The 24,121-nt window shown below is 51.5% G+C and overlaps 1 protein-coding gene across 1 annotated transcript; it reads right to left on the reverse strand.

Annotated features, from left to right (window-relative positions):
- Positions 1 to 8,293: 8,293 nt before the first annotated feature.
- Positions 8,294 to 19,709, reverse strand: TBX21 (T-box transcription factor 21). The gene is made up of 6 exons (XM_037493755.1): positions 19,025 to 19,709; positions 10,761 to 10,915; positions 10,277 to 10,398; positions 9,553 to 9,711; positions 9,373 to 9,434; positions 8,294 to 9,165 (listed from the first exon to the last, which is right to left on the reverse strand). The coding sequence occupies exons 1-6, from the start codon at positions 19,507 to 19,509 to the stop codon at positions 8,541 to 8,543; spliced, it is 1,608 nt and encodes a 535-aa protein (XP_037349652.1). The 5' UTR covers positions 19,510 to 19,709; the 3' UTR covers positions 8,294 to 8,540.
- Between the last annotated feature and the right edge of the window lie 4,412 nt (positions 19,710 to 24,121).

The raw sequence follows: 24,121 nt of genomic DNA on the forward strand, positions 1-24,121 counted from the left end.
CTTCAGCAAGACCTGGGACCAATCTGCGGATGGATCAGAAAATAACTGCCACGGGGGTAAAAATGAGGATGTGCTCTCTGTTCTCCATCGTAACCCACCCCCCACACTGCCTCACCTTGCTTCTGCAGTCGGATATTACTCGGAGATGAGCTGGGTACATGTCCTCCCACAACAGAGAATGTGCGTCTTCATCCTCTTACTCACAAAGATGTGATTTGCTTATTATGACTGGGAAAGAATGTCTTAATTAAGGTTCTCTTAGTAGTCCCAGGCTCCCACTCCAAACTAAAGGGAAACTATTGTCAGCGCATGGCTCAGAGAATAGAGAGAGGAAGCTCCCTAGGACCCTAAGAGGAACTGGAACCAGGAAGTTGTTTCTCACTTTCACTCTTGCTATCACTCACTCCCTCGTATTTTATTCCTATGTCACTTTGCACATCTTCTGCTCCTGTCTCCACAAGCCGCTTTCTCTGCATTTTCAAGCACTTGGCCACCCTGTTGTACTATAATTTACACAACCCAAACTCAAGCAAAACAACCCAAACCCAACTCAGCAGTGACTCTCAACCCCAGTTCCTTCCTAGAGCAAAGCTCTCCTGGTCAGCAGTGATGAGGACTGAGAAGGCAGGGTCACTTCATGCAAATGGCCTTCCGGAACCAAACCTGTTCATCGGTAAAGATGAAGTGTGATCCAAGGCGCAATAGTTATTATTTTGCCCCAAGTTAAACGATTTGTTTAGCTGATGTATAGCCAATGTTCCCACATAAAAAGTTGCCTTACTCAATTATCCGCCATTTCAAGGCCCAAAAGAAAATTTCAGAGAACTGGAATTTTATATTCAATGAATTGAGAATTGAGATATGAAGATAACACACCAAGAATAAAGGGGGATACATAAGACAAAAATGGGAAAAGAAGCTAAAGCCCAAGTTGCGGCCTCCCTGGTGGCCTAGGGGTTAGGTCTCAGCGCTATCACCACGACGGCCTGAGTTCGATCGCCAGCCTGGGAGCTAACCCAGGTACAACAGACCTCTCCTGTTTCAACTGCTTCTCCCCTCAGCAGTGTATTTCAGTAGATCTTTAAAAGAGTCAATAGATAATTTAACAGAAAAAAAAATTAAAAAATAAAGAGCACAAGTTAATTGAGGCAAAAACAGGGCTGAATCACAAATGAGGCCATTGTAATTCAGGGTGTCTGGACACAAAGCAGCCACGTGTCTATGCACAAGTTCTCTCTAATCACATCAGGACACTTGTCAGATGAGGATCTGAGCATGGCCAGTTGTATTTTCTCAGATATTTCCCGACGCAATTCTGTATTCCTTTCCTCCCTTGGAGGAACCACTGGTGTTCTAGATATAAGTGACTCAAAAAGGCTGGGTTTTGCTGAATCCAAAATCCGAGAAAAGATTAAGCTAATATTCATTTATTTTTAAAAGATTTTATTTATTATGGCATAGAAGAACTGGGGTGTAGGCCAGAGGTGCGGGGGATGAGAGGATTCACCAGAGTCAGAGTGGGGAGCAAAAAGGGCAGATTGACTGAAATACACTGCTGAGGCGGGCAGCAGGCGAGACAGGAGAGGTTTGCTGCGCCATCTGGATTAATCCCTGGCCAGGGGATCAAACTCAGGCCGCCAAGGTGGGCCAGTGAGGCATAAGGATGATAGGGCTGAGACTTAAGCCCTAGGCCACCAGGAATGCCCTAAACTAGTGTTTAATCTGGTTTCAAGTCTTGACTCCAAGAGTTACTTTTATAACCTTATAATGACTCTTGCCATTACTAACTTTTAAAAACACAACACATTAAGACATAGCCAAGTAGGGCCTCCCCTGGTGGCACAGGTAGTTGAGCGCAGTGCTGTGAAGCTGTCCGCAGCCTCTGCAGCGCGGGTTCAATCTCAACCCGCTGATGAGAAACATTGTGCGGCAGACCTCTCCTGTCTCGACTGCTGCTCCCCTCAGCAGTGTATTTCAGTCAGGCTGCCTGTTCGGCTCCCTGCTCTGTCTCTGGTGACTCCTCTCACCCTCCACACATCTGGCCTGTACCCCAGTTCTTGTATGCATAAATAAATAAATCTTAAAAAAAAAAAAGACATAGCCACATAATAGACTGTCTCCTTGGAAATTAGGAATGTTCAGACTAGCAGTAAAGGAAAGATCCTAAGACAGCGGCTAGTACATGACACACCTCCCATCCAGAGAGGAAATGATCATCTCTTCCTGGACTCACATGGACCAGTGGAAGGCACTGGGGTGATACTGCCCAGCCCCAGCTCAGGCCTGGAAGCTTCTGTGCCACTCTTTTGGAGTCCTGAGCCAAAATGTCTGACTATGTACTACTGGAGAGAAAAGTCCAGCCACGACTTCATGTCCCACATCTCTTGAATTGGAGGCAACATCTGTGGAAGAAATTTCTTCCAATTTAGTCTTCTAGGACTTCCATAGCTAAAAATTCAAACATGGGCCTCCCGGGTGGTGCAGCGGTTGAGCGCTGGGTTGCGAGGCTGCCCGCGGCCTCTGCGGCACCGGTTCGATCCCCGGCTGCTCCCCGGCCACTGGAGGAGGGTCCCACATGGCGCGCAGACCTCTCCTGCCGCCCGCTGCTCCCCTCAGCAGTGTACTTCGGTCCTTCTGCCTGCTCTGCTCCCTGCTCTGGCTCTGGTGAATTCTCTCGCCCTCCCGCGCTTCTGACTGTACCCAGTGCATGTATAAACAAGCAAACAAACAAACAAATAAATAAATAAAAACATGCCTCTATTAAAAAAAAAAAAATTCAAACATGACCTTACAGAGGCCACCAAGCTTATAGGAAAGCAATCCCTGTGAGTGACAATCAGGAGAAACATGTTTAAACACACTCCTGTCACCACCTTCCACCAAGACAGCAGATCTTGAAAAAGTCAAATACAAAATATAGGATGTCATGTGGAAAATGTTTACAGAAACAGAGAATGCAATCATAATGGTAAGCATGCAACAGAAAATCATCAGGTTTATACAAATTGTAAAAAACAGAACTTAGAGAAATGTAAAGCAAAACATTGAAAAAAATCTTCTTGGAGCTATATAAAATAGTTGTGTAAAGTACTTTGTAAACTCTGAGAAAAAATCTCAATGATGGGCTAATCAGTATATTAGATGCTCTTAAAAGTAGAATTAAAATAAAAGAAAAAAAATAAAATAAAATAAATATCCCATGAATTTATTCAGAATGCACCAAAATAAGGAGGAAAAAAAAAGACAGAGTTGAGAGACATGAATAATAATAGAATGAGGAGATCTGACATCCATCTGAGTGGAAGCCCAAAGGGTGAAATTGGAGAGAATAATAAGAAATAATATTTGAAAAGATAGTGACTGAGAAATTTCAGAATTGATGAAAACCGTATGTACACAGATCCAGTATCCCAAATATGATTGAGAAAAATAACTTCTAACCTCATCACATCACAGCAAATATGTTGGACATCAAATATAAATAGAAGATTTGGAAAGCAGAAAGAAAATGACAGATGACCTGCAAAAGAATGACATAGAACAGGGCCTCTCCTGGTGGTGCAGCAGTTGAGTGCTGGGCTGCAAAACTGCCCGCAGTCTCTGCAGCACCTGTTCGATCCCCTGTCACCCGCCAGGGTCCCACATGGCGCGACAGACCTCTCCTGCTGCATCCACTGCTGCCCTCAGCAGTGTATATCGTCAGTCTGCCTGTTCTGTTCCCCACTCTGGCTCTGGTGAATTCTCTCACTCTCCCGCACTTCTGACTGTACTCAGTGCTTGTATAAATGAATAAATAAATCTTTAAAAAAAAATGACAGAGAACAGAGACAGATGTTGAAGATATGGCATATTGTAAAATGAAAAGAAAAAAGTACTATCCACTTAAAACAATTTTCTCTGCAAAACTGTCATCTTATAATAAGGAGGGAAATAATCTCTCTATAAACACTTGAGGAATTTATCTTCTCTAAAAGAATATATAAAGGATTCAGTTTAAAAAGTAGAAAATGATCCTGAGAAAAGAAATACAAATAGGAAGAGTGAGCAGAAAGAATAGTAACATAAAAGTAAGTCCACACAAATACGGTCTCAATAAAGTAAATTGGGAGAGAAAACAACAGTAAGGTGAGAAGATCAGAGTTAAATCATCTGAACTTGTATTGACCAGAAGAATGGGCAAAATCCCATTCGATATTAAGACTTTGTGAGGTTAAATCTGCATATTAAAATGTATAAAGTAACCACCACAGTAACAGAAGTAGATTGCAGAAATGCCAAATCAGCACACGGGAAAAGTGGAATAAAAAGAGGAAATACCACTCTCCAAAAAGAAACAAGCATCGACGTTCTAGCCAGTGCAATGGGATGGGAAGGAAAAAAATGGAAGCTCAATAATTATAAAGGAGGAAATAAAATTGTCATTACTTAAAATAATCTGATTTGCCATAGAGAAAATAATGAATTTATAGCAAACTAAAAAACAAAAGAATTTAACAAAGTGGCTGGATCTTAGGATCAGCATACAAAAGTCAATCGTTATTCTACACATTAGTAACAATTAGACAACAAAATTTTTCTTAATGTTAAAAAGCAAGCAAAGGATAAACACAAAATTCAGAACACTGGTTATCTATATGGGATAGGCAGGAGATGAGGTGGGGTGATACACAACTAGCAATGATATTAGAGTTTTATTCCTTGAGTTGTACCGTGGGCTCAAGAGTAATCGTTGTATTTATAAGCAAACAGAAAATATTTTAAATAAGGAGTCCTAAAACGTGTTTTTAAATTCATGAGTTTGCTGCTCAGCAAAGACATAACTGCCACAAAAATGAAACTAAGACATTATCCACTAAAAATGAGAAAATGGTTCAGATTAACTCAAATAAAAACAGAGCACAAAATTCTATAGAAATGTCAGCCCATGCAATATTTAGAGTAAAATGCATAACATTAAATGCTCTGAGTACGTGTGTGTTTACCTATATATCATATATATCATATATATTTAAGCTAGTCCTCCCTTGTCCGCGAGGGATGCGCTCCAAATCCAGGGGACGCCTCGAACTGCACGTAATACCAAATCCTCTGCATGCAGCTTTCATCAAGTTTAACTTATAAACTAGGCGCCGTGAGAGATCAACAACAATAACTGCAATAAAGGACACACTGCAACGAAAGCTACGTGGCTGGGTCTCTTGCTCTCGCCCTGGCTGCATCTCACCTGCGGGACTCGGTCCTGACCGCCCGCCCAGAGGCGCTTGCGCTGCGCTGCGCTGCTCCCACCTGCGGCCGCCCTGGGGCAGCGCCTCTCCAGGGCGGAGGATCCAGAAGATCCCGGTCGGCGTGGACGCTGAGGCTGACGACGGGCTCAGCAAGGTCCCCAGCGAGCTGAACCGAGAAAGCCCAGAGACGCCGCTGCCCAGAGCAGGCGCTGCGGCCCCCTCGGCTGCGTCCGCGGCTCCTGCCGCCGGCTCCGCCCCAGCTGCAGCCGAGGAGGAGCCGAGGAGCCGCGCAGCCCCGGACCCGCTGGCTTGATCCGAGTTCTGCTCCGCTGCAAATAGAAGCCCCATGCCACCTCGTTCTTCCTCCCCCAGCAGAGAAACAGACGCGAAGCCAAGTCTAGACGTGTCCGGGGTCAAAATGTTCACTGAGAAAATGCAATTTGCTGCTTCCATCCTGCTCTTTTGCAAATAAAAGGCCTTTTCCGTTAAAAAAAAAAAAATCAGGGGGCCACAGTTGACCACAGGTAACTGCAGCAGCGGAAAGCGAAACTGTGAATAAGGAAAGTTGGGTGTTTTCATATATAATGTATATTCTGCAACAGAAATATGTGTGTATTTATTTAGTAAAATGTGTGTGTGTGTTCAGTAAAAGGTACGTTTAATTGTGAACAAATAATAGTCATGAGCCTTTAGGACTTAATGACACCATCAAATCAATGCAGCCAGACTTTGGAGGAAGGTGATGGAAGGAGGCGCCCACACCTCTCCCTTCACTTCCTACCTACAACAGTGAACAAAAACCATTTAAAAGCAGTGGGGGAGAATGTTGTACCTACCAACAGCAGTCCCCCAAGAAAGGCAGCAGGCCCGGAGAACACTATCACCCCCAGCGGTGGTGTGGCGGCTGAGGCCGCACAGGGACGCTGTCTGTCAGGACTAGCATCACCTACGAAGTTACACACCTCCAGATCCAAAGAGATGGAACCAAACCTGTCCCCTTATCTTTTCCTTCTTTCAACCAGGTGATGAAAGTGACCCCTGGTAGAGGCCAGGAAAGGGGGCGGGGGGTGTGAACTGTGACAAAAGCGAAGTTTTCCAGGCTCTAAGAATTAAGAGAATACCCCAGATCCCATGCCCCATCAGAATGGGGTCTACCCTGTACAGGAGAGGCAAGCATAGTAACTCCAAACCCCTCATGCTTCCCAGAAGCTCCTTTCTTAACCTGAAAGGCTTAACCTGAAAGAGCGCTTTCAGAAACTATGTCTTTTTTTTTTTTTTTTTTTTTTTTGCGTACAGGAACTGGGGTGTAGGCCAGAGGTGGGGAGGTGAGAGGATTCACCAGAGACAGAGTGGGGAGCAGAACAGACAGATCTACTAAAATACACTGCTGAGGGGAGCCGCGGGTGAGACTGGAGAGGTCTGCTGATCCATGTGCGTCACCTCCCTGGCCAGGGATCCAACTCAGGCGGAAGCAGTGATAGCGCTGAGACTCAACCCCTAGGCCGTCAGGGAGGCCCCAGAAAGTTATTTCTTACAATGTAGAACAGTGTATCTCAGGTTGAACAATCCCTTTGGTTCACTTGAGTGTTTAGGGAGTTGATGGTGCTGTTATTAAATTCTGTGAACTAAGATTCAATAGTCTTCATGAAATAAAAGCATTTTCAGTATGACTCCCCTGTTAAAAAGCGTTTGTCTATCTAGCCCACCTAATGTTAATGGTAATCCTGTGGGTGGTAATTTATAGCTTTCTTTATATATTTCTGCATTAAAGAATCAGGTATCACTTTACAAATACAATTCAGTGTGTGTATAAGGAGAGAGAAACAGCTCTGGAATGATGATAACAATTGTTAATGCTGGGCCTCCCTGGTGGGGCAAGGGGTTAGGCACAGCACTATGAAGCTACCCGCAGCCACTGCAGCACGAGTTTGAGCCCCAGTAGGCCAGGGAGCAACCCACATGGCGCTGCTCCCCTCAGGAGTGTATTTCTGTCAGTCTGCCTGTTCTGCTCCCCACTCTGTCTCTGGTGAATCCTCTCATCCACCGCACCTCTGGCCTGTACCCCAGTTTTTGTATGCATAAGTAAATAACAATCTTTAAAAAATTGTTTATACAGTTTTTTAAGTACTAGTCTAAACCCTTTACAAGTACTAGAAATTTTGATTTCTAGTAGAAATTGTCAACATGTGGCTGTGCTTGACCTACCAATAGCAATTTCACATGGTCCAATTTACATTTACTCTTTTAATCCTTGAACCATGCAGATCAAGATGGACAGTCAAAACTGCTAGAAATGCAGAGAGATCCAGGCCATGCCGCAGAGTCCTGACATCCCCCTTCTCCAGTCCTCCAGCCTGACCCCCACCCCTCCCCCACAGGTCAGAGCACACACACAGGCAGAGGGAGGGAAAGCATAGACCTACGTGCGGAAGGGAGGACATGGGACCTTGTCTGACTCAGCTTCTCCCCTAAATGACGCCACTGAGGGTTCTAGGAATTACAGGTTCTTCAGAACTTTAGGTTCTGTTCCAGAGCCAAAAGAACAGCTTTTAACGACCCCAGTGGTGCCTCACCCACACCCCCCACCCTGGCACTGAGGCAGGACATGCTCAACAGTTTTGTTTATTTTCAGAAAGTGATGAAGACAAAAGAAACATCTCCAGACATCACTCTCTGTACAATAAATAGTCTTCTCCATTTCAAAAAAAAAAAAATACAGAAAAAGAAAGACCCTGCTTCTTGCCATGTGACTGTCCCCCTCCCAGCCCCGCCCTCTGGACCCACTGTCTCCGAGCTGGTGGCCAGGTGAGCTGCGGGAGGCTGCCTGAGGCCTCCCCCTGACCTTGGCTGGCTGCCTTGTGAAATCCATGTATCCTTATTTTCAGATCAGGGATGAACACACACACAAACACAAATGTTGAAAGTAATTCCACAAAGGGAGAGAACTGAGTCTCTGGGTCCCAGCCTCCCCTCCTGGCCTGACCCCCACCCCCAGAAGGAAGGAAGTTCCTTTGTGTACAAGATACTCTCGTTCTCTGATTTCTCTTCTCCAGCTGGGAAGCCACAGCCAGAAGCAGCACCAGGTAAATGACTGTAGTTAGGGCAAGGGAAGGGGCAGGGGCGCTCCCTCATTGTGGGCCAGGAAGCAGCAAGTGCACCCCAATTCCTTCTTGGCCTCTCTGTTCCCCAACCCACTGCAAAAGGAGAAGAGACAGAAGGAGCTGGGGACCTCTCAGTCCTGAGTCTGCTGTGTATGTTCCCTGGTGTCCTCCAACCTAATAACGCTGTTTCCTTTTGTTTCACTGCATCATCTGCTCAATTGGGAAAATAGTTATAAAACTGGCCTTCCGTTTCCTTATCAAAAGGAGAAGGCGCCCCAGCGGGGGACGAGCTGTCGCCGCTGGAAGGATAAGGAGATACACGCCTCCTCTTAGAGTCTCCTTCGCCCAGTCCCGAGTCACTGGACTCTGGCCGGATGGGGGTGATCTCAGTCCACACCGAGGGGGAACCCTGGTCTTCGGGCCCCCGCCCGTCGGAAGCTCCAGGACCAGTTTCCATGGGCAGAGTCCGCATGGAGCGGAACCAGCTGGCTGGGCCCATCTTGGGAGGGTACTGGGGGGCCATGGGCCAGCCAGCTCCAGGTGCCAGGACCTCCTGGCCTCGGTAGTAGGACATGGGGGGCCCAGGGGCAGAGGGCAGGAATGCAGGCTTCATGCTGACAGCTCGGAACTCGGCCTCATAGCTGTGGTCCCGGGGAGCTCCCAGCCAACTCCCCCAAGGCTGGGGAACCACATCCTTTGCCTGGCCAGGAAGGTCAGTGTAGAAACGGCTGGGAACAGGATACTGGTTGGGTAGGAGAGGCGAGTAATGGTCTCCCCCAAGCAATTGACAGTTGGGTCCAGGCGGGGAGGGGACACTGGTGTCAACAGACGCATATATGCTGCAAAGAGGAGCAGAAAACAGGGTCACGAGCAGAACCAGTCACCGGCGGCCCTCCTCATGTGTGACCCTCCCCTGAACATCCTCCCTGGCCTGCCCACTCTCCAGCACCCACCTCACAGGCACGCACACATAAGCCTGCGATCCCAGTCTCATGAGGGACAAGAGAAGGCCTTTGCCAAGGTGAGTGGAACCCAGTGGCACTTACGACTCAAAGTTCTCACGGAATCCTTTGGCGAAAGGGTTATTATCAATTTTCAGCTGAGTAATCTAGAGAGAAGGGAATAGTGGCCTCTGAGTCCTGGGTCTGGAGCTAGTCCCTCCCGAGGGAGACTGGGGGCTCCACTCCCCGAAGCCCACGGGGTCAGGCCTGCCGCGCTGGCCTCACCTCGGCGTTCTGGTAGGCGGTCACGGCGATGAACTGGGTTTCTTGGAAAGTGAAGATGTGTGTGTTGGAAGTGCCACAGGCCACGTCCGGCTCTCCGTCGGTCACCTCGACGATGTGCAGCCGGGGCTGGTACTTATGGAGGGACTGGAGCACGATCATCTGAAAGACAGACAAGATGCTTGTGGGGGCACGGGAGATGGAGTTGGGAGACGCTCCCCCACCAACAAGGCCACCAAGGGCTGGCCTTACCCCAGGTTACAAAGGACTCTAAGGTCACCATGTCCACTCCCCTGCTCTGCCAGCAGGTGACTTCTCCCAGGCCTTCCAACTCTGGTCCCAGGCCCTGCGGGGCACCAGTTCTATCCTCTCGCCCCACTTCCCACCCCCAGCTGTCCATCGGAGCGAGGTCTGAGCGCAAAAAGAGCTTTTCAGGGATAAGGGCAGTTCTCTGGGATTGCTCAACTTAGAGAAACTGCATCCATCCCCTAGGAGCTCCGGGCCCAGCAGGTGCCCGGAATGGGGCCCAAGCAAGGGCAGCCCCCACTCACAGCCCCAAGCAGGCCAGCACATGAGCCCGTCTGTCCTCCCACCTCACTTTCCTCCTCCCACCTCCCCTTCCTCCCACGTGGATGGAAAAGAACCAGAGTCAGAGAGGAAGAAAAGTGACTCTCACAGAACTAGATCAGCGCCGGGACCCCTGTGGCCTGGCAGGGAGGAATCCCACCTGGGTGATGTTGTTGGAGGCGCCTTTGTTGTTGGTGAGCTTCAGCTTTCCAAATGAAACTTCCTGGCGCATCCAGTGGGCGCCGGTGTTGGGGGAATCCGGGTGGACGTACCGGCGGTTTCCTGTGGACAGTTGATGTCTTTGGCATGCAGTGCCTGGATCAGACCCCTGGTGATGTGGGGGCTTCTTTACCAGTTCCAAGGGGGATGGCAAGAAGAACACGGGGGAGGACCGGACGGGCAGGACAGGGGGAGGTGTGAGCAGAGGACTGGAGAGAAAACAGGGCTGAGCGAAGTGGAGAAGAGATGACACAAAACAGAAACCATCAGTGGGATGAGGTGGGGTGGGGTGGAAGGGCACCGCGTGGGGAGAGAAATCCCAGTTACTGCGGCTAGGGCAAGAGCCAGGGGGGTTCCTCCTGGATCCACTAGGGGGCGCCGAGCCTTGGAGGAAAAGAGTCCACAGTTCCCAAGGGGGTGCGTACCTGGCATGCTGCCCTCGGCCTTTCCACACTGCACCCACTTGCCACTCTGATACCGCCAGTGGTGCTGGTCCACCAGAACCACGTCCACGAACATCTGGTAGTGGCTGGTGGGCTCCAGCCCGGCCACAGTAAATGACAGGAAGGGGAACATCCGCCTGGGGAGAACAGAGACCCACCAATCCCCATCAGCCCTGAAGCCCGAGGAAAGTGACCCCTCCTCGGAAGCCCAGCAGTGGAGAGCTGGAGCTGGCTCCCTCATGGGAGCCAACTGGAAGTGCCCAAGCGGTTAAACACAGCCATAATTTAACATTAAATTATATAAAATTACAATTACACACACTATGTCATCAACCAAAGTAATACATACTAAAAAATCTTCACTTCCCACTTTCTTGGTGTATGTTAGCATGATCTGGAGGCTCTTTGCATCTATGGTGCTGGCGTGTGGGAATATTAGACAGCCTCACTGTTCTTCCCAACTCTGGCTTCAGTGCAGCAGATGGGAGGCTGGAAATCAGTCACCGCAGGAGTATTCACGCCACAGAAATCAGAAGACACTATGAATCAGGGCTTTTTAGCATGTTTTTCGTTTGGAGGCCAATCGTTAGACACTAAGGAGCACGCCACTGCCCCTAATCTTAGTTTGCATCTTGGGGAGAGCAAAGCCACAGCTCGTCCCCCAAAGGCAGTTCCTAGCAGGTTCTCATACCTCAGTCCTCAGTCCCCCCCAACCACCTTCTCCACTGGGGCTCTCACAGAGCCAACACACCCAACCCAGGGTCTCTGCCAAGTTCTCCCTGACCCATCCTCCCAGGGCCTGATGTCTAGGGTGGGAGGCCCCCGGCGTGGGCCTGCCGAGGAGCAGGAAAAGGGGCTTCAAGTCCACCCAAAAGGATGCTATTAAGCAGTCCTCACACTCAAAGTCCTGATTGCCAAGAAAAGTAGAAGAAGTTGGGGTTGGGATATTGCATCATCCCCTATTGTGTCAGAGTAATAGATTCAGAGGAAGAAGCACCCCCACAGCACAACGATCTCTACCACCCCCACCATCACCTCCACCCTCACCATCATTAATACAAACATCACTTCTAGCTCTACAACCAGCACCTCCATCATCACCACCCCCCACACCATCTCGACATCCAACATCCACCACCATCACTACAACCAGCAGCTCCACAAGTACCACCATCACCACAACAAACGCCTTCACCTCCACCACCACCACTATCACCATAACCTTCACCTCCACCATCACCATCATTACAATGACCCCCTTCGCCATCACAACCACTACCGCCACTGTCACTCTAACCACCACCGACACCATCACAGTCAGTTCCCATACAAGCAGCGCTTCCACCAGTGGCTTAGCTGTTCTCTTCTAACCCAAGCAGAAAGACAGTTTTCAGGATGGCAGGAAAAAACCCTCAGCAGCGTTACTGTCCATGCCCACACACATATCCCCTCTTCCCACAAGAAGTCCTGCAGTCTGGGAAGAAAGGCACTGGGCTGTGAGTCAGGAAACTTAGGGAAAGGTGAGTTCCAGGAGCCTTAGAATGCTTTTGGGTGTGCCCTACTGCCCAGAGGGTTCCAGAGCAATACCCCTAATAACTTTATGAAGGTCTCCTGGGAGAGCAGTGTTGCATTCCTGTCTTGCCCAGACCCTCCCAGACTGAGTAAAAGAGACTTACTGGCCTTTTGACTTCAGACAGTTGATTTCCAAACCACACCCGTTTCTTCATGGGTAAAGAGAGATAACTCCTGTCCGTCTTTCCTCAGAGAGGTTTGTTTTTTTTTTTTTTAAGATTTATTTATTTATACAAGAAGTGGGGTACAGTCAGATGCGCAGGAGGGTGAAAGAATTCACCAGAGACAGAGTGGGGAGCAGAACAGGCAGACAGACGGAGAACACTGCTGAGGGGAGCAGCGGGCAAGACAGGAGAGGTCTGCCACACCATGTGGGCATATCTCCCTGGCTGGCCGGTAATCGAACCAGCGCTGCAAAGGCTGCGGACAGTTTCACAGCGTGGTGCTCAACCTGCTGCACCACCGGGGAGGCCCTCCTCTGAGAAATTTTTTTTTTTTAAGATTTATTTCATTTAGGGCCTCTCTGGTGGTGCAAGGGGTTTAAGTCTCAGCACTATGCAGTTATCCACAGTCACTGCAGCACCAGCTTGATCCCCGGCCAGGGAGATACCCACATGGTGCAGCAGACCTCTACTGTCTTGCCCACTGCTCCCCTCAGCAGTGTATTTCGGTCAATCCGCCTGCTCTGCTCCCCACTCTGTTTCTAGTGAATCCTGTCACCCACCTCACCTCTGGCCTGTACCCCAGGGCCTCCTGGTGGCACAGGCAGTTGAGTGCAGCGCTATGAAACTGTCCGCAGCCTCTGCAGCACAGGTTCAATCCAGGCTGGCCGGGGAGATAACCACACGGCGCAGCAGACCTCTTCTGTCTCACCGCTGCTCCCCTCAGCAGTGCATTTCAGTCAGTCTGCCTGTTCTGTTCCCCACTCTGACTCTGGTGAATCCTCTCACCCTCCCGCACATCTGGCCTACATCCAGTTCTTGTATGTATGAATAAATAAATCTTTAAAAACAATAAAAATTGGGCCTCCCCGGTGGCGCAGCAGGTTGAGCGCAGCACTGTGAAGCTGTCCGCAGCCTCTGCAGCACGGGTTCGATTCACGGCTGGCCAGGGAGATTCCCACATGGTGCAGCAGACCTCTCCTGTCGCACCCCCTGCTCCTCTCAGCAGTGCTTTTGATCTGTCTGCCTGTTCTCCCCACTCTGTCTCTGGTGAATCCTGTCACCCTCCTGCACCTCTAGCTGTACCCCAGCTATTGTATAAATATAAAATAAATCTTAATAAATAAATAATTAAAAATTAAAAGTTAAAAAAATTTATTTCATTTATTTATGCATACAAGAGCTGGGGTATAGGCCAGAGTTGCAAAGGCAGCAGGCGGTGAGAGGACTCATCCCTCACCTCTGGCCTGTTCCCCAGTTCTTGTATACATAAATAAATAAATCTTTAGGGCCTCCCTGGTGGTGCAGGCGGTTGAGAGCTGTGCTGCAAAGCTGTCCGCAGCCTCTGCAACACTGGTTCAATCCCGGCCGGCCAGCGAGAATCCCACATGGCGAAGCAGACCTCTTCTGTCTCGCCCGCTGCTCCCCTCAGCTATGTATTTTGTCAGTCTGCCCGTTCTGTTCCCCGCTCTGGTCTCCCGTGAATCTTCTCACCCTCCCGCGCATCTGGTCTGTACCCCGATTCTTGTATAAAAATAAATAAATCTTAAAAAAAATTAAAATAGGGCCTCCCCGGTGGCGCAGCAGTCGAGCGCTTGGTTGAGAAGCTGCCTGCAGTCTCTGCAGCACCGGTTCGATCCCCGGCTGCTCCCCGGCCACCAGAGGAGGGTCCCACATGGCGCGCAGACCTCTCCTGCCGCCTGCTGCTCCCCTCAGCAGTGTACTTCGGTCCTTCTGCCTGCTCTGCTCCCCGCTCTGGCTCTGGTGAATTCTCTCCCCCTCCCGCGCTTCTGACTGTACCCAGTGCTTGTGTAAATAAATAAATAAATCTTTTTTAAAAAAATTAAAATAAGTAAATCTTTAAAAAAAAAAGGTTTATTTCATTTACTTATGCATACAAGAGTTGGAGTGTAGGTCATAGTTGCGGAGAGGGGTACATGTGGTGAGAGGACTCACCAGAGACAGAGTGGGGAGTAGAGCAGGTGGACTGACTGAAATACACTGCTGAGGGGAGCAGTGGGGGAGACAGGAGAGGTCTGCTGTGCCATGTGGGCAGATCCCTTTGCCGATAGCTTCATAGTACTGAGAGTTAACCCTTTGCGCCCCCAGGAAGATCCTCCTCTGAGAGTTGTTAAAAACTTTGATAGATGTGAAACAGGATGAGGACTTGAACAATTGAGAATGGAAAAATATTTTCAACTCATTTCTATCACTCACTCATTCGCGTAGTCAGGTCATGCACACATATGTAACTGGTATGTGATCAGTTCTTCTCCAAACTTGTACGAATAAAGGAAGAGCAGGAAATAAAGTCAGTCCATCAAACCAGTTCTTTGAGATATAAAATGTTCTTCCAATTTTATACTTGAAGAAACTGAGGCTCGGAGAGATTTGGTGATGGATCCTTGGCAGAAAGTAGAGTCCGGACCTCTACCCACACAGTGCCTGGCAGCGGGGGCATGTTCCATTCCTCTACCCTGCTTCTATTGCTGGTCAAGGAAAATGGAGGAGACACAGAAAGAGGATGGGGAAAACAGAGAGAAAAAGGGAGGTCTCCATTTTACCCTAAAGGTCTAGAATCACTACCAGTGGGAATCCCAAAATAGAGCCTGATTTACATGACACTGCTGGGAAGAAACGTGGGTAGAGATGGGCCTGCTGTCAAACTTACTATTTCCCCCCGCCCCCAGGATAGAATTCAAGACCCCAGATTTTTCTGCTGCCCCTAAGGACTTTGATGCCTTGATTCTGAGGGTTACCGAACCCCCATCATGAGCACCCGAGACAGGCCCCACTTCAGCATCGCTGAGCACATCTTGAAGGGGATGGGTTTGTCAGCCTGCTGGCAAAATATCTAAGAATCAATTGTCTCCAATGCTGAATCACCTGTGGGGAAATGATCTTCTCAAACACTGTGGGTGGGATGTCGTCGGCCCCACCATTTGGGGGTATATCCTACCTGTAGATGCACAAAATTCGCTCAGGCCTCAGGGGATCTCCACCTACCCGCACCTCACACTCTTATAGAAGCCAGATGCTGTAAGCAAATAGCCAAACAGAAAGCAAAGCTGTTTTCATCTCCCCCAAGAGAAATGAAGCCTGTCAGTCCTTAATAAATCGAGACGTTTTGTTTGTTAAGGTCTAAAAAGATGGTGGAGTTGGCAATGGGAAGAAAAGAAAGCCACGGGGCTGTGAGGCCAGCGCTCGGGGTTCGTGCGGGACTGAAATTATTTCATCAACCCCTCACTTCGCACACACCCCATGCAAATTGAGCTACTTAACAACAGAGGCCGAACATTATCTTAATTATAATAATCAACTAATCACACCCAGAAAAGTGGGGATTGCCAGCCATGAATGCACACCCACACACCCACACTCACAGTCCCCGACCTCTCTTCCTCTACTGAGCCTATCTACCATCAAGTGTGAGATGCGCACCAACACTCGCAGCACACACCCTGCCGCAGAGGGACGCGACGCCAGTCTGCGGTGGCCGCTACCAGGCCTCCAAGGCTCCACAGACACATCATCGTAGACACTGGAAGCCCCCGCTGGTCCACCTGTCACTCTGTCCTCACTTTCCTCCCAGGCCGTTGAAGTGCCTGCATCCTGACAGCCCCCTACTCCCACTCCACCCCGCCCATGGGCGACAGCGTGACTGTCCAGACTGAGGGGTGGGTGCAGGGTGGCTGGGAGAGGATGAGTCAGCTCAAAGCATCAGGCTGCGGGCCCGTGGGTGGGCCTGGGTGGGAGAAATTTTCAAAGAGGAAGAAGCCGTGGGTGACTTGGTGGTGGCTGGTGGGTCTACTGGAACACACTGGGGGACAGGCCAGCCCTCTGAAGCCGAAGGATGGGAAGGCTGACCTTGAACTCGAGACTGACTTTTCAGAAGCCATTAGTGGAAGGAAATGGCCGCTGATTTCCCAGATCACCGGAGCCCGAGTTAACACATGGGGGTGATTTAGGGCTAGTGGGGTTAAACTGGGAGTGTTAACTGTTCCCGGCACCCCAACATGGGACGCCTTGGTCTGATCCAAGGGTCGCATCAAAAGAAACAGTGAGGGGCCACTGCCCCTTCCAAATGAGCCCAGTGGTGCTGTGGGTCACCCCTAGGTATGGACGGAAAGTATAAGCATTACCACACACGCATACACTTAGGAAACAGGGGAGTTGATGATTCTTAGAAGTTTCTTTTCATGTTTGCTAACGATACTGTGTTTTACTGTGTTTCTTTTTCCAGAGCCATTTTTAGAGATGATAGAGAAGTATTTAAGGATGAAATAATGTAGTGCCTGGGATTTACTTACTCGTTACTTACTCTCACGAATATAGTTGCAGCCCAGAGGGATAGGAGTGCGTGGGGATAAAGAAGAAACAAGACCGGACTAGCATGACCACTGTTGACACCGAATGATGGTCAATGGAGGTCTGTTGCTATTTTTCTCATCACTTTAGTATATATTAGAATTTTTCATAATAAAAAAAGAAAGTAGTTGTGTGCATTCAAATGAGAATTATTCAGATGGCTCCGAGAGAATTATTCAGGGAGAATTATTCAAAGAAATATTCAGCAGGGACATAAAGAACAGGAGACCAGGGGTTAGGGATGGTGACCCACCCAGAGACCCCCACCTTAAACTGCTGGTGTTGCACCCATAGCCGGCTCAGCACAGCCAGATCCCCGAAGTGCTAGCACATGCGCCATCCAGCCCCTCCCTTGAGACCAGACAGGGAAGATCTGGCAGCAGACTGTGGGGAGAGCCCAGCCGGGCCCCAGGGTGGGAGGACTTCCTGACCACATGCAGAGTGGAGGCTTGAGTTCAGGCCTACTGTGTGACCAAGTGCAAGCCACTAGACATCCCTGTGCCCCTGTCCCCTCAGCTGTAAAACAGGGAGACCGTTTGGCTTACCTAGAACACAGAGAAATGATGGAAGTGAAAGCATCTGACTGCACCAAGACTGTCAGACAGTGTGGGTGGCTGTTTCTACTCTTGGCCATGGGGACCAGAGAAAGAAACCCAGGCAGGTAGCATCTGGGTTCTACTGCCTGCAGCCCATGTGCCTGGTGACCTCAGGAGTTTCTCACTGCCTCTGGGCCTGTTTCCCTACCTGGGAAACAGAGAGGAGGGGAATGGACAGAATCTCCTGGGTCCCCTCCATTCACACACAATGGGCTGTGCCTAGGTGCACCCGGAAGGTCTGGGATTGTGGGGAGCAGAGACAAGTTATCAGAAGGCTTAAGAGATGAAGGCCGGCCATAGAAGAAAATGTCCATTTTCCTGGATTTATCCCAGGGACAGGGGGACAGTTCAGCAGCTTGAAGCCAATTATGATTGGTGGGTGGATCTCGCAATATCAGACCACCCACAGAAAATCATCAGGAAGGAAGACTGTTCCAGCAATATCCAGATTGACTGCCAACTTGCAGGCCCATCATGGACTCTCCTCTCTCCCTTCCTCAGTTCTGTACTTGGTGTCCACTCTTCTCCTGGACCCACTGATGACACAGTCCATCCACAGGGAGGTTCTCACTGTTGCCCTGCCACATAGCCCCGGCTGGGAAGGGTGGGTGCAGGAGCTCACAGGCCAGACACAGGCCAGGCCCACTCTGAGTCTTGCTTACTAGACTAATACCACACAAGACACAAGTTTCTCTTTCTTTCTTCATGAAGGCTCTCTGCGGAAGCAGCAGCCTTGGCCCCAAACCCCAGGCCCTGCTCAGGGTCCCCTGAGATGTGGGGGCCCCTCCCCACTTCTCCAGGCTGGACCAGATGTATCTGGACAGGGGTGTGGGCAGGCACTCAGGGGACAGACCTCAAGGATGTGGAGTGTGGGCTCGGCTGGGACCTGTTGCTTAGCTTCACCTGCTCAGGTCCATGGACATTAGTGCCCTGGAGCAGGGATCTGTGCCCCCATACACTTTACCCCCACCCCTCTCCAGCACACACACCAGACATATGATCTCAAAGTACTACCGGAAAGGAAACTTGGCAACTGCTTCTCCGTGTTGCCAAATGCCAGTCTTACCTCCAACCCCAGCGGATCTGGGAGCAAAGGGGCTGGGAGAGGCGGGTTCGGGGCTGGGGTGGCAATGACGGGGGTTTTTGTAGCCACACTGCAAGTCTCTGCCCCCCTCCCATTTCCCCATACACAGAGGCTAAGGAGTCCCTCCTGTCAGACCCAAGTCACATGCTCCCCTCTCCATGGCGACTCCCCACTCAGGCAGGAGCGCACACCAGTTCTCAGTGACACCACGGCACCCTCCCCTGAGCCAAGGTGACGCCTCAGGCTACCCTCATCCACGTCCTTGTGAGTTCTCTGCCTGTCGGTGTACCGTCCGGGGCTCAAAAGGCCCCAGTTGTACTCACTGACAACTCCCTCTGCTGCTCCCCAAAGCTTTAGCCAAAACTGTCAGGCCCGCAGAGATAGGGCAGCACTGTTCAGGCCGGCGGGATGCGGGCTCCCAGCCGCCGCGGAGCTGGCTCGCGCGCCCGCGCTGGCCTCACTCACCGGCCCTGCTTGGTGATGATCATCTCCGTCTGGTGCTGGTTGAACTTGGACCACAACAGGTGGTTATTGAGCGCGACTCTCAGTTTCCCCGACACCTCCAGTCCCGCCGGCAGCGCATAGTCCTCGCGCGTCCCGGGAAAGAGTCCGGCGCGCGGGTCCGGGGCCACGAAGCCGTCCCCAGTCTGGTAGCCCTCGGCGCCTGCCGTCGGCGGAAAGGGCTCGCCAGCCCCGGGGAAGCCGGCCGGCTGGGGCCGAGGCGGGTAGGCGTAGGCTCCAATGAATCGGCCCGGCGGGGTGGGCACCAGGGCGCCCCCGGCGTAGGGCGCTCCCAGGCCGGCGCCCCCGCGACGGTCGTCCTGCGCGCCTGGCTCGGGGTAGAAGTAGCGGTTCTGCGGGTCGGCGCCAAGCGCCCGGCCCTCGTCGCTCGCCGGCATCGGCTCGGTGCCTGTCAGCATGTCTCCGCAGCCCGGTCCCACGATGCCCATCCGGGGCGGGCTAGCACCTTCCAGCAGCCGTCGAGGACCGCCTTCCTTCCTCCGCGCCGGACAGGCAAGAGGGTCCCGTGGGTGAAGGCGTGAGGGGGGCGGGGCGGGGCCCCGGGGGCGGGGACCCCACCGGAGCCGGAGCTCGGTTGCAAGAGTCCTGCGCCCGCTTTCGGCGGGGCGCGCGGCAGCTGCCCAGCTCCCTCTCCGGGCTGTCACTAGCGTCGAGGCGGCGCCTTTGCTGTGGCTTTATGAAGCTCTCCGCCCCCCCACCCCATATCCCGCCACTTCGGCCCCGCCCCGCCTCGCCCCGCCCCCTCTTGGCTGAATTATATGCGCTGAGGACTAGAAGGTCCCCCACCCACCCACGGTGGAGACCAGCGGGTCACCTCGTCTCCTGATTCGTGCTTAAAGACTGCCTTTTGGGAGGGTCAACCCCTCCACCTGAAACGCCAGCCTGTTTCTCTCTTTTGAACCCTCGTGGAAATTCCATCCATCCCTGTAGTCTCAGTACAAAGGCCCCCTCCTACGGGAAGCCTTCAGTGATGGCCCAGATGCTAATCAAGGAGGTCTTCTCAAAGCTCTTGCAGGCAAGGAACACTCCCAATGTCAAACCTCTTCAACCGTAAATATTCAAGAGACACTTATTGATGCCCATTGTGTGTCTAGTTTCTGGGGTAAGTGGCTTTACATGACATGTTTGCACACTTTGTACCACCCAGAGGAGGAGGTGGGCTGTGTCCCTTGCATCTTGAACCTCCAGCCCAGGGGCAGACCTGGTACCTGGAGGGCAGCAAAAGAGTTCCTTGAGGGGGGTTGCAGGTCTGCTGACGGGTTGCAGGGCCCAGGCTGGGCAGGGCCCACAAATGCTCCCCCACCTGGTGCCCGGCTCTGCTCACTCGGGAGCATGGCAGCCATGGGCCCTGGAAGCACTGGCTCTGCCTGTGACTCAGGTGTGTGTGACCTTGACAAGTCACTTCCCTTGCTTGAAAGTCAGCCTCAGGTGGCTCCTCCAGAGGCTGGGGAAATACACTGATCTACTTTAGGAGGGGCTGAGAGAGGGGCACCTGTGCAGCCCTTTCCAACCTATTATCATACCTGGATGGGAAGCTGCTTTCAGCACACTCGGGGGCTGACAGGAAGGAAACACACCGCATGTCCTGAAGGGCTGCCTGGGTGATAGGACCACAGTGCCTTTTCTTTCTCTCTTTTCCTTTTCTGTTGAGTAATGTATTGCTAGTTACATTTTATGATGAAAACTATCCTTTTTCCTCCTGATTGAAAATAGCATCATTGGGAGTTTTCCTGTTTATAAAAAGAAAACATACTCATATAGAAAATTTAAGCAGTTCAGAGAAGTAAAAATAAAACTGTTTAAATAACCCCAAATTCCACCCCCAGAAGCAAACAGGATCAACATACCGTGAACCCCCTTCCAGACGTCACTCCTTGCACGCTGCCTGTCTTTTGGGCACACACACACACACACACACATTTTATATAAACAGCACACGTGCTGCTTTGTAGTGTGTGTTTTTCTTTCACTCGTCAAAGTGTCATGGAATTTTTTGCATGTCAATGTATAGAGAAAGATTTACATTTTTAAAGAGTGTTTTGAAAAATACTTAGCAGTTTCGATGTGTTAAAGGTTAGCTTCTCCTCTCGCCCTCCTCAACTGTCCCCCGGGGGCTGGCCCCATTCTACATCCCTGTCCCAACCCAACAGGGCTTCATCCTGAGGGGCCCATAGGGACTCTCTGCTCCCAACTAGAGCTGAACCGAGAGGCAGCTTAGCAGGTGAAGGCAAAGCTGGGGACCCCAGGCAGCAGGCATGACCCAGGGAGGGTGGGGGAGAGAATCTGCGCATGCCCTGAGGACCGGAGACCAGATACACACAGCACAGAACCCGCGGCCTCCTCCCACCCCTTTACCCCCACGTCTTAAGGAAGGGGGAGGTTTCTGCCTGGCAGTGCCAAGTGGGGCAGCATTACTTGAAAGAGAGAGTGACTTTGGACCCTTGGCTACTTTTGGGGAAACATGAGAAATTTCAGCAAGACCTCCCTGAATGACTGATTTCCCCAGGAGACCTGAGACTATTGAATGCTCACATCTCTTCGGGGGGACATTTTTGCTAAGTGCTTGGTTACAGAAGGCCAAATGGAGTCGTGTTCCTCCCCCTCCCCTCTGCCCTCTTTTCCATGTTATTCCTCGGGTCAAGGGATCCACCCCCCTGCCCCTGAGGTGAGAGACCTGAGCCCCCACCCAGCTTTGTGGAGTAGGGGGGGTTATGAACCTCAAAATCAGTTGGATGTGGAGACCCCCACCCCGGAGGAAAAGGGTGGCCAGGCGGCAGTCTCTTCATACCCTGATGGCTATAAGAGGGTCTTACACCTTGCTCGTCAACCCCAGACTCCTCACCCCCCTCCCTCCAATTTCTTCCACCCAAAAAAGAAAGTGCTTGTGAAAAGCGGGGGCTGAGTGGCCCTGGTGTCACCACTGCCAGTCCCGCCCCACTGCCAGCTTGGGTGAGAAGAAGAACCCTGGCTGTCACACCTCCTCCTCCTGTTGCCACCTCATCCTCTTCCCAGGCCCCAGGCCAGAGAGGTGGGAAAGGAGAAGCAGGAGACTAGGTCCCCTGGGATCCCCTCACTTCCCATGACTGCCCCCCATCCCAGCCCTCTGGCATCCCCTCAACACGCTGAGCACCCAGAGGCTGGTGGGGCTGCAGCAAGGATACGCCAGGCACATCCAGGATGGGAGGGACATGGTCCCCAACAAACACCAAGTAGGAGACAGGCTGGTGGTCAGCAGGAGGAGGGCCTGACTCACCCCAGTCACAGGCCGCCGCGGCAGGGACAAGTCTCTCGACTCCTGGTCCAGTGCTCTTCCCACAGAATGCTGGCCTTCCTGTTCCGAGGGGAACAAGAAGAAATGAGGCCGTTTGATCACTTTAGAGAAGGTCTGGAAAATCTAAAAGAAAATCGCCCTGAACCCACCAGCCTGGACCTGGGTTTTCTTCACACTATACCCCAAATGTATTTATGGCTTCTTTTTAAGGAGTTTCCCACCAAGTCTCAAAGTGAGCGAGACTCCCCTGGTGTCACACAGCACCTGCCACATCTGTGGGTCGCAGCCCGTGCCAGGAAACTTACAAAGCAGATTCCAGGGACCTGCTTCTAGAGATTCTGATTCCTGGGGCTGTGGCAGTTCCCCAGAAGCTACACATTTAAGAGGGACCCAGGAGACGCTGGGCCCCACGGAGTCTTCCACAGGGTCATGGCCCATCCCAACAAAGTCAGTGACCTTATTTGCTGCATTGGTCTCACACCTCGGGATGTGGAAAGAGGTCTCCTGCCCAAGGAGGGCCTCTCCAGGCCTGAAGATCTTTTTATCAAAGATCAAAGTGCAGATACCTCCTCGACCCAGAACAGAACAGCCGGCCAGCCGAATCCTCTCCTTTATTTATTTATTATTTTTTTTAAGATTTATTTATTTATTTATACAAGCACTGGGTACAGTCAGAAGCGCGGGAGGGTGAGAGAATTCACCAGAGCCAGAGCGGGGAGCAGAGCAGGCAGAAGGACCGAAGTACACTGCTGAGGGGAGCAGCGGGCGGCAGGAGAGGTCTGCGCGCCATGCGGGACCCTCCTCTGGTGGCCGGGGAGCAGCTGGGGATCAAAACGGCGCCGCAGAGGCTTCAGGCAGCTTCACAACCCAGCGCTCAACCGCTGTGCCACCGGGGAGGCCCTGAATCCTCTCCTTTAAATGTGTGGTGTGTCGAGCCCCTCAGGAACGGGAAGGCCCTGGAATGGGGGCATCCTTCTGGTCCTTAGGGGAGCCCTGGAGGGGGTGGCTGTGAGTGAACCACGGGAGCCCCAGGACCCTCCACCCGGCTGGGCACAGCCTAAGGCCTATAGAGGATGGAGAGTGGAAGACAGGAGGGCCCCATGTTGGCCATGAGGCACAAAAGGAAGAGCGAAGTGAGAGGGTGCACCCTGAAAGAGATTTAGAGATGTGGGGATGGGGCCACAAAGTCAGAATCCTAGAACGTGGCTCTGGCCTGGGCAAGAAAGAAGACAGGCCACTGAGGGGCCCATCTGCAGAGGCGGGGGACTAGAGTGGAGGTCTGTGGGAAACAGGAGGCTGGGCAGAGGGGAAGGGGTGGCTGGAACCCCAATTCCAGCCCTCATAGGCTGTGTAGCCTGCTCAAGTTTCTTACCTTCTGGGTCTCCCTGTCAATAAGTGGAGCTAACAGACCTGCTAGAACTAACTGGAACTCAAGTGAGGTGTGGGAGAGTGGAAGGCTGAGAGGTTCTGGCCCAGAGCAGGCACTGAGCAGAGGCACAGCTGTGTTCAACTTCCCCTCCTGCCTCTCCTCCCAGCTGCCTGCATCTTCCCGTGCCCCACTCCAGCATCCATTGGCCTCCCCCATAGCGGCCTTCAAGTCCACCCTTCAGCCTCTGCTCAGGACCTTGGGCCCAAAGAGAACCACTGCCTCTGCTCACGAGCCAGCATCTCAGAAAGCCCAGGCTTCCCCTGCTGCCACCATAGCTGCTCCCCTGTGGCCACTCCCTGGACACTCAGGGAGGGCTGGGAGGGGCCAGACTCTGGGGTCA

The sequence above is a fragment of the Talpa occidentalis genome, unplaced genomic scaffold, assembly GCF_014898055.3.
Source record: "Talpa occidentalis isolate TD23 unplaced genomic scaffold, MPIMG_talOcc4v2.1 talOcc4.7, whole genome shotgun sequence".
Lineage (NCBI taxonomy): Eukaryota > Metazoa > Chordata > Mammalia > Eulipotyphla > Talpidae > Talpa > Talpa occidentalis.

Excerpts from the sequence above, each read along its gene's own strand:
- TBX21 (XM_037493755.1), bottom strand. The coding sequence starts at position 19,509 with ATGGGCATCGTGGGACCGGGCTGCGGAGACATGCTGACAGGCACCGAG. Across the intron at positions 10,399-10,760 it reads GGCCGAGGGCAGCATGCCAG|GAAACCGCCGGTACGTCCAC; the intron begins GTACGCACCCCC and ends AACTGTCCACAG. Across the intron at positions 9,435-9,552 it reads CCGCCTACCAGAACGCCGAG|ATTACTCAGCTGAAAATTGA; the intron begins GTGAGGCCAGCG and ends CCTTCTCTCTAG.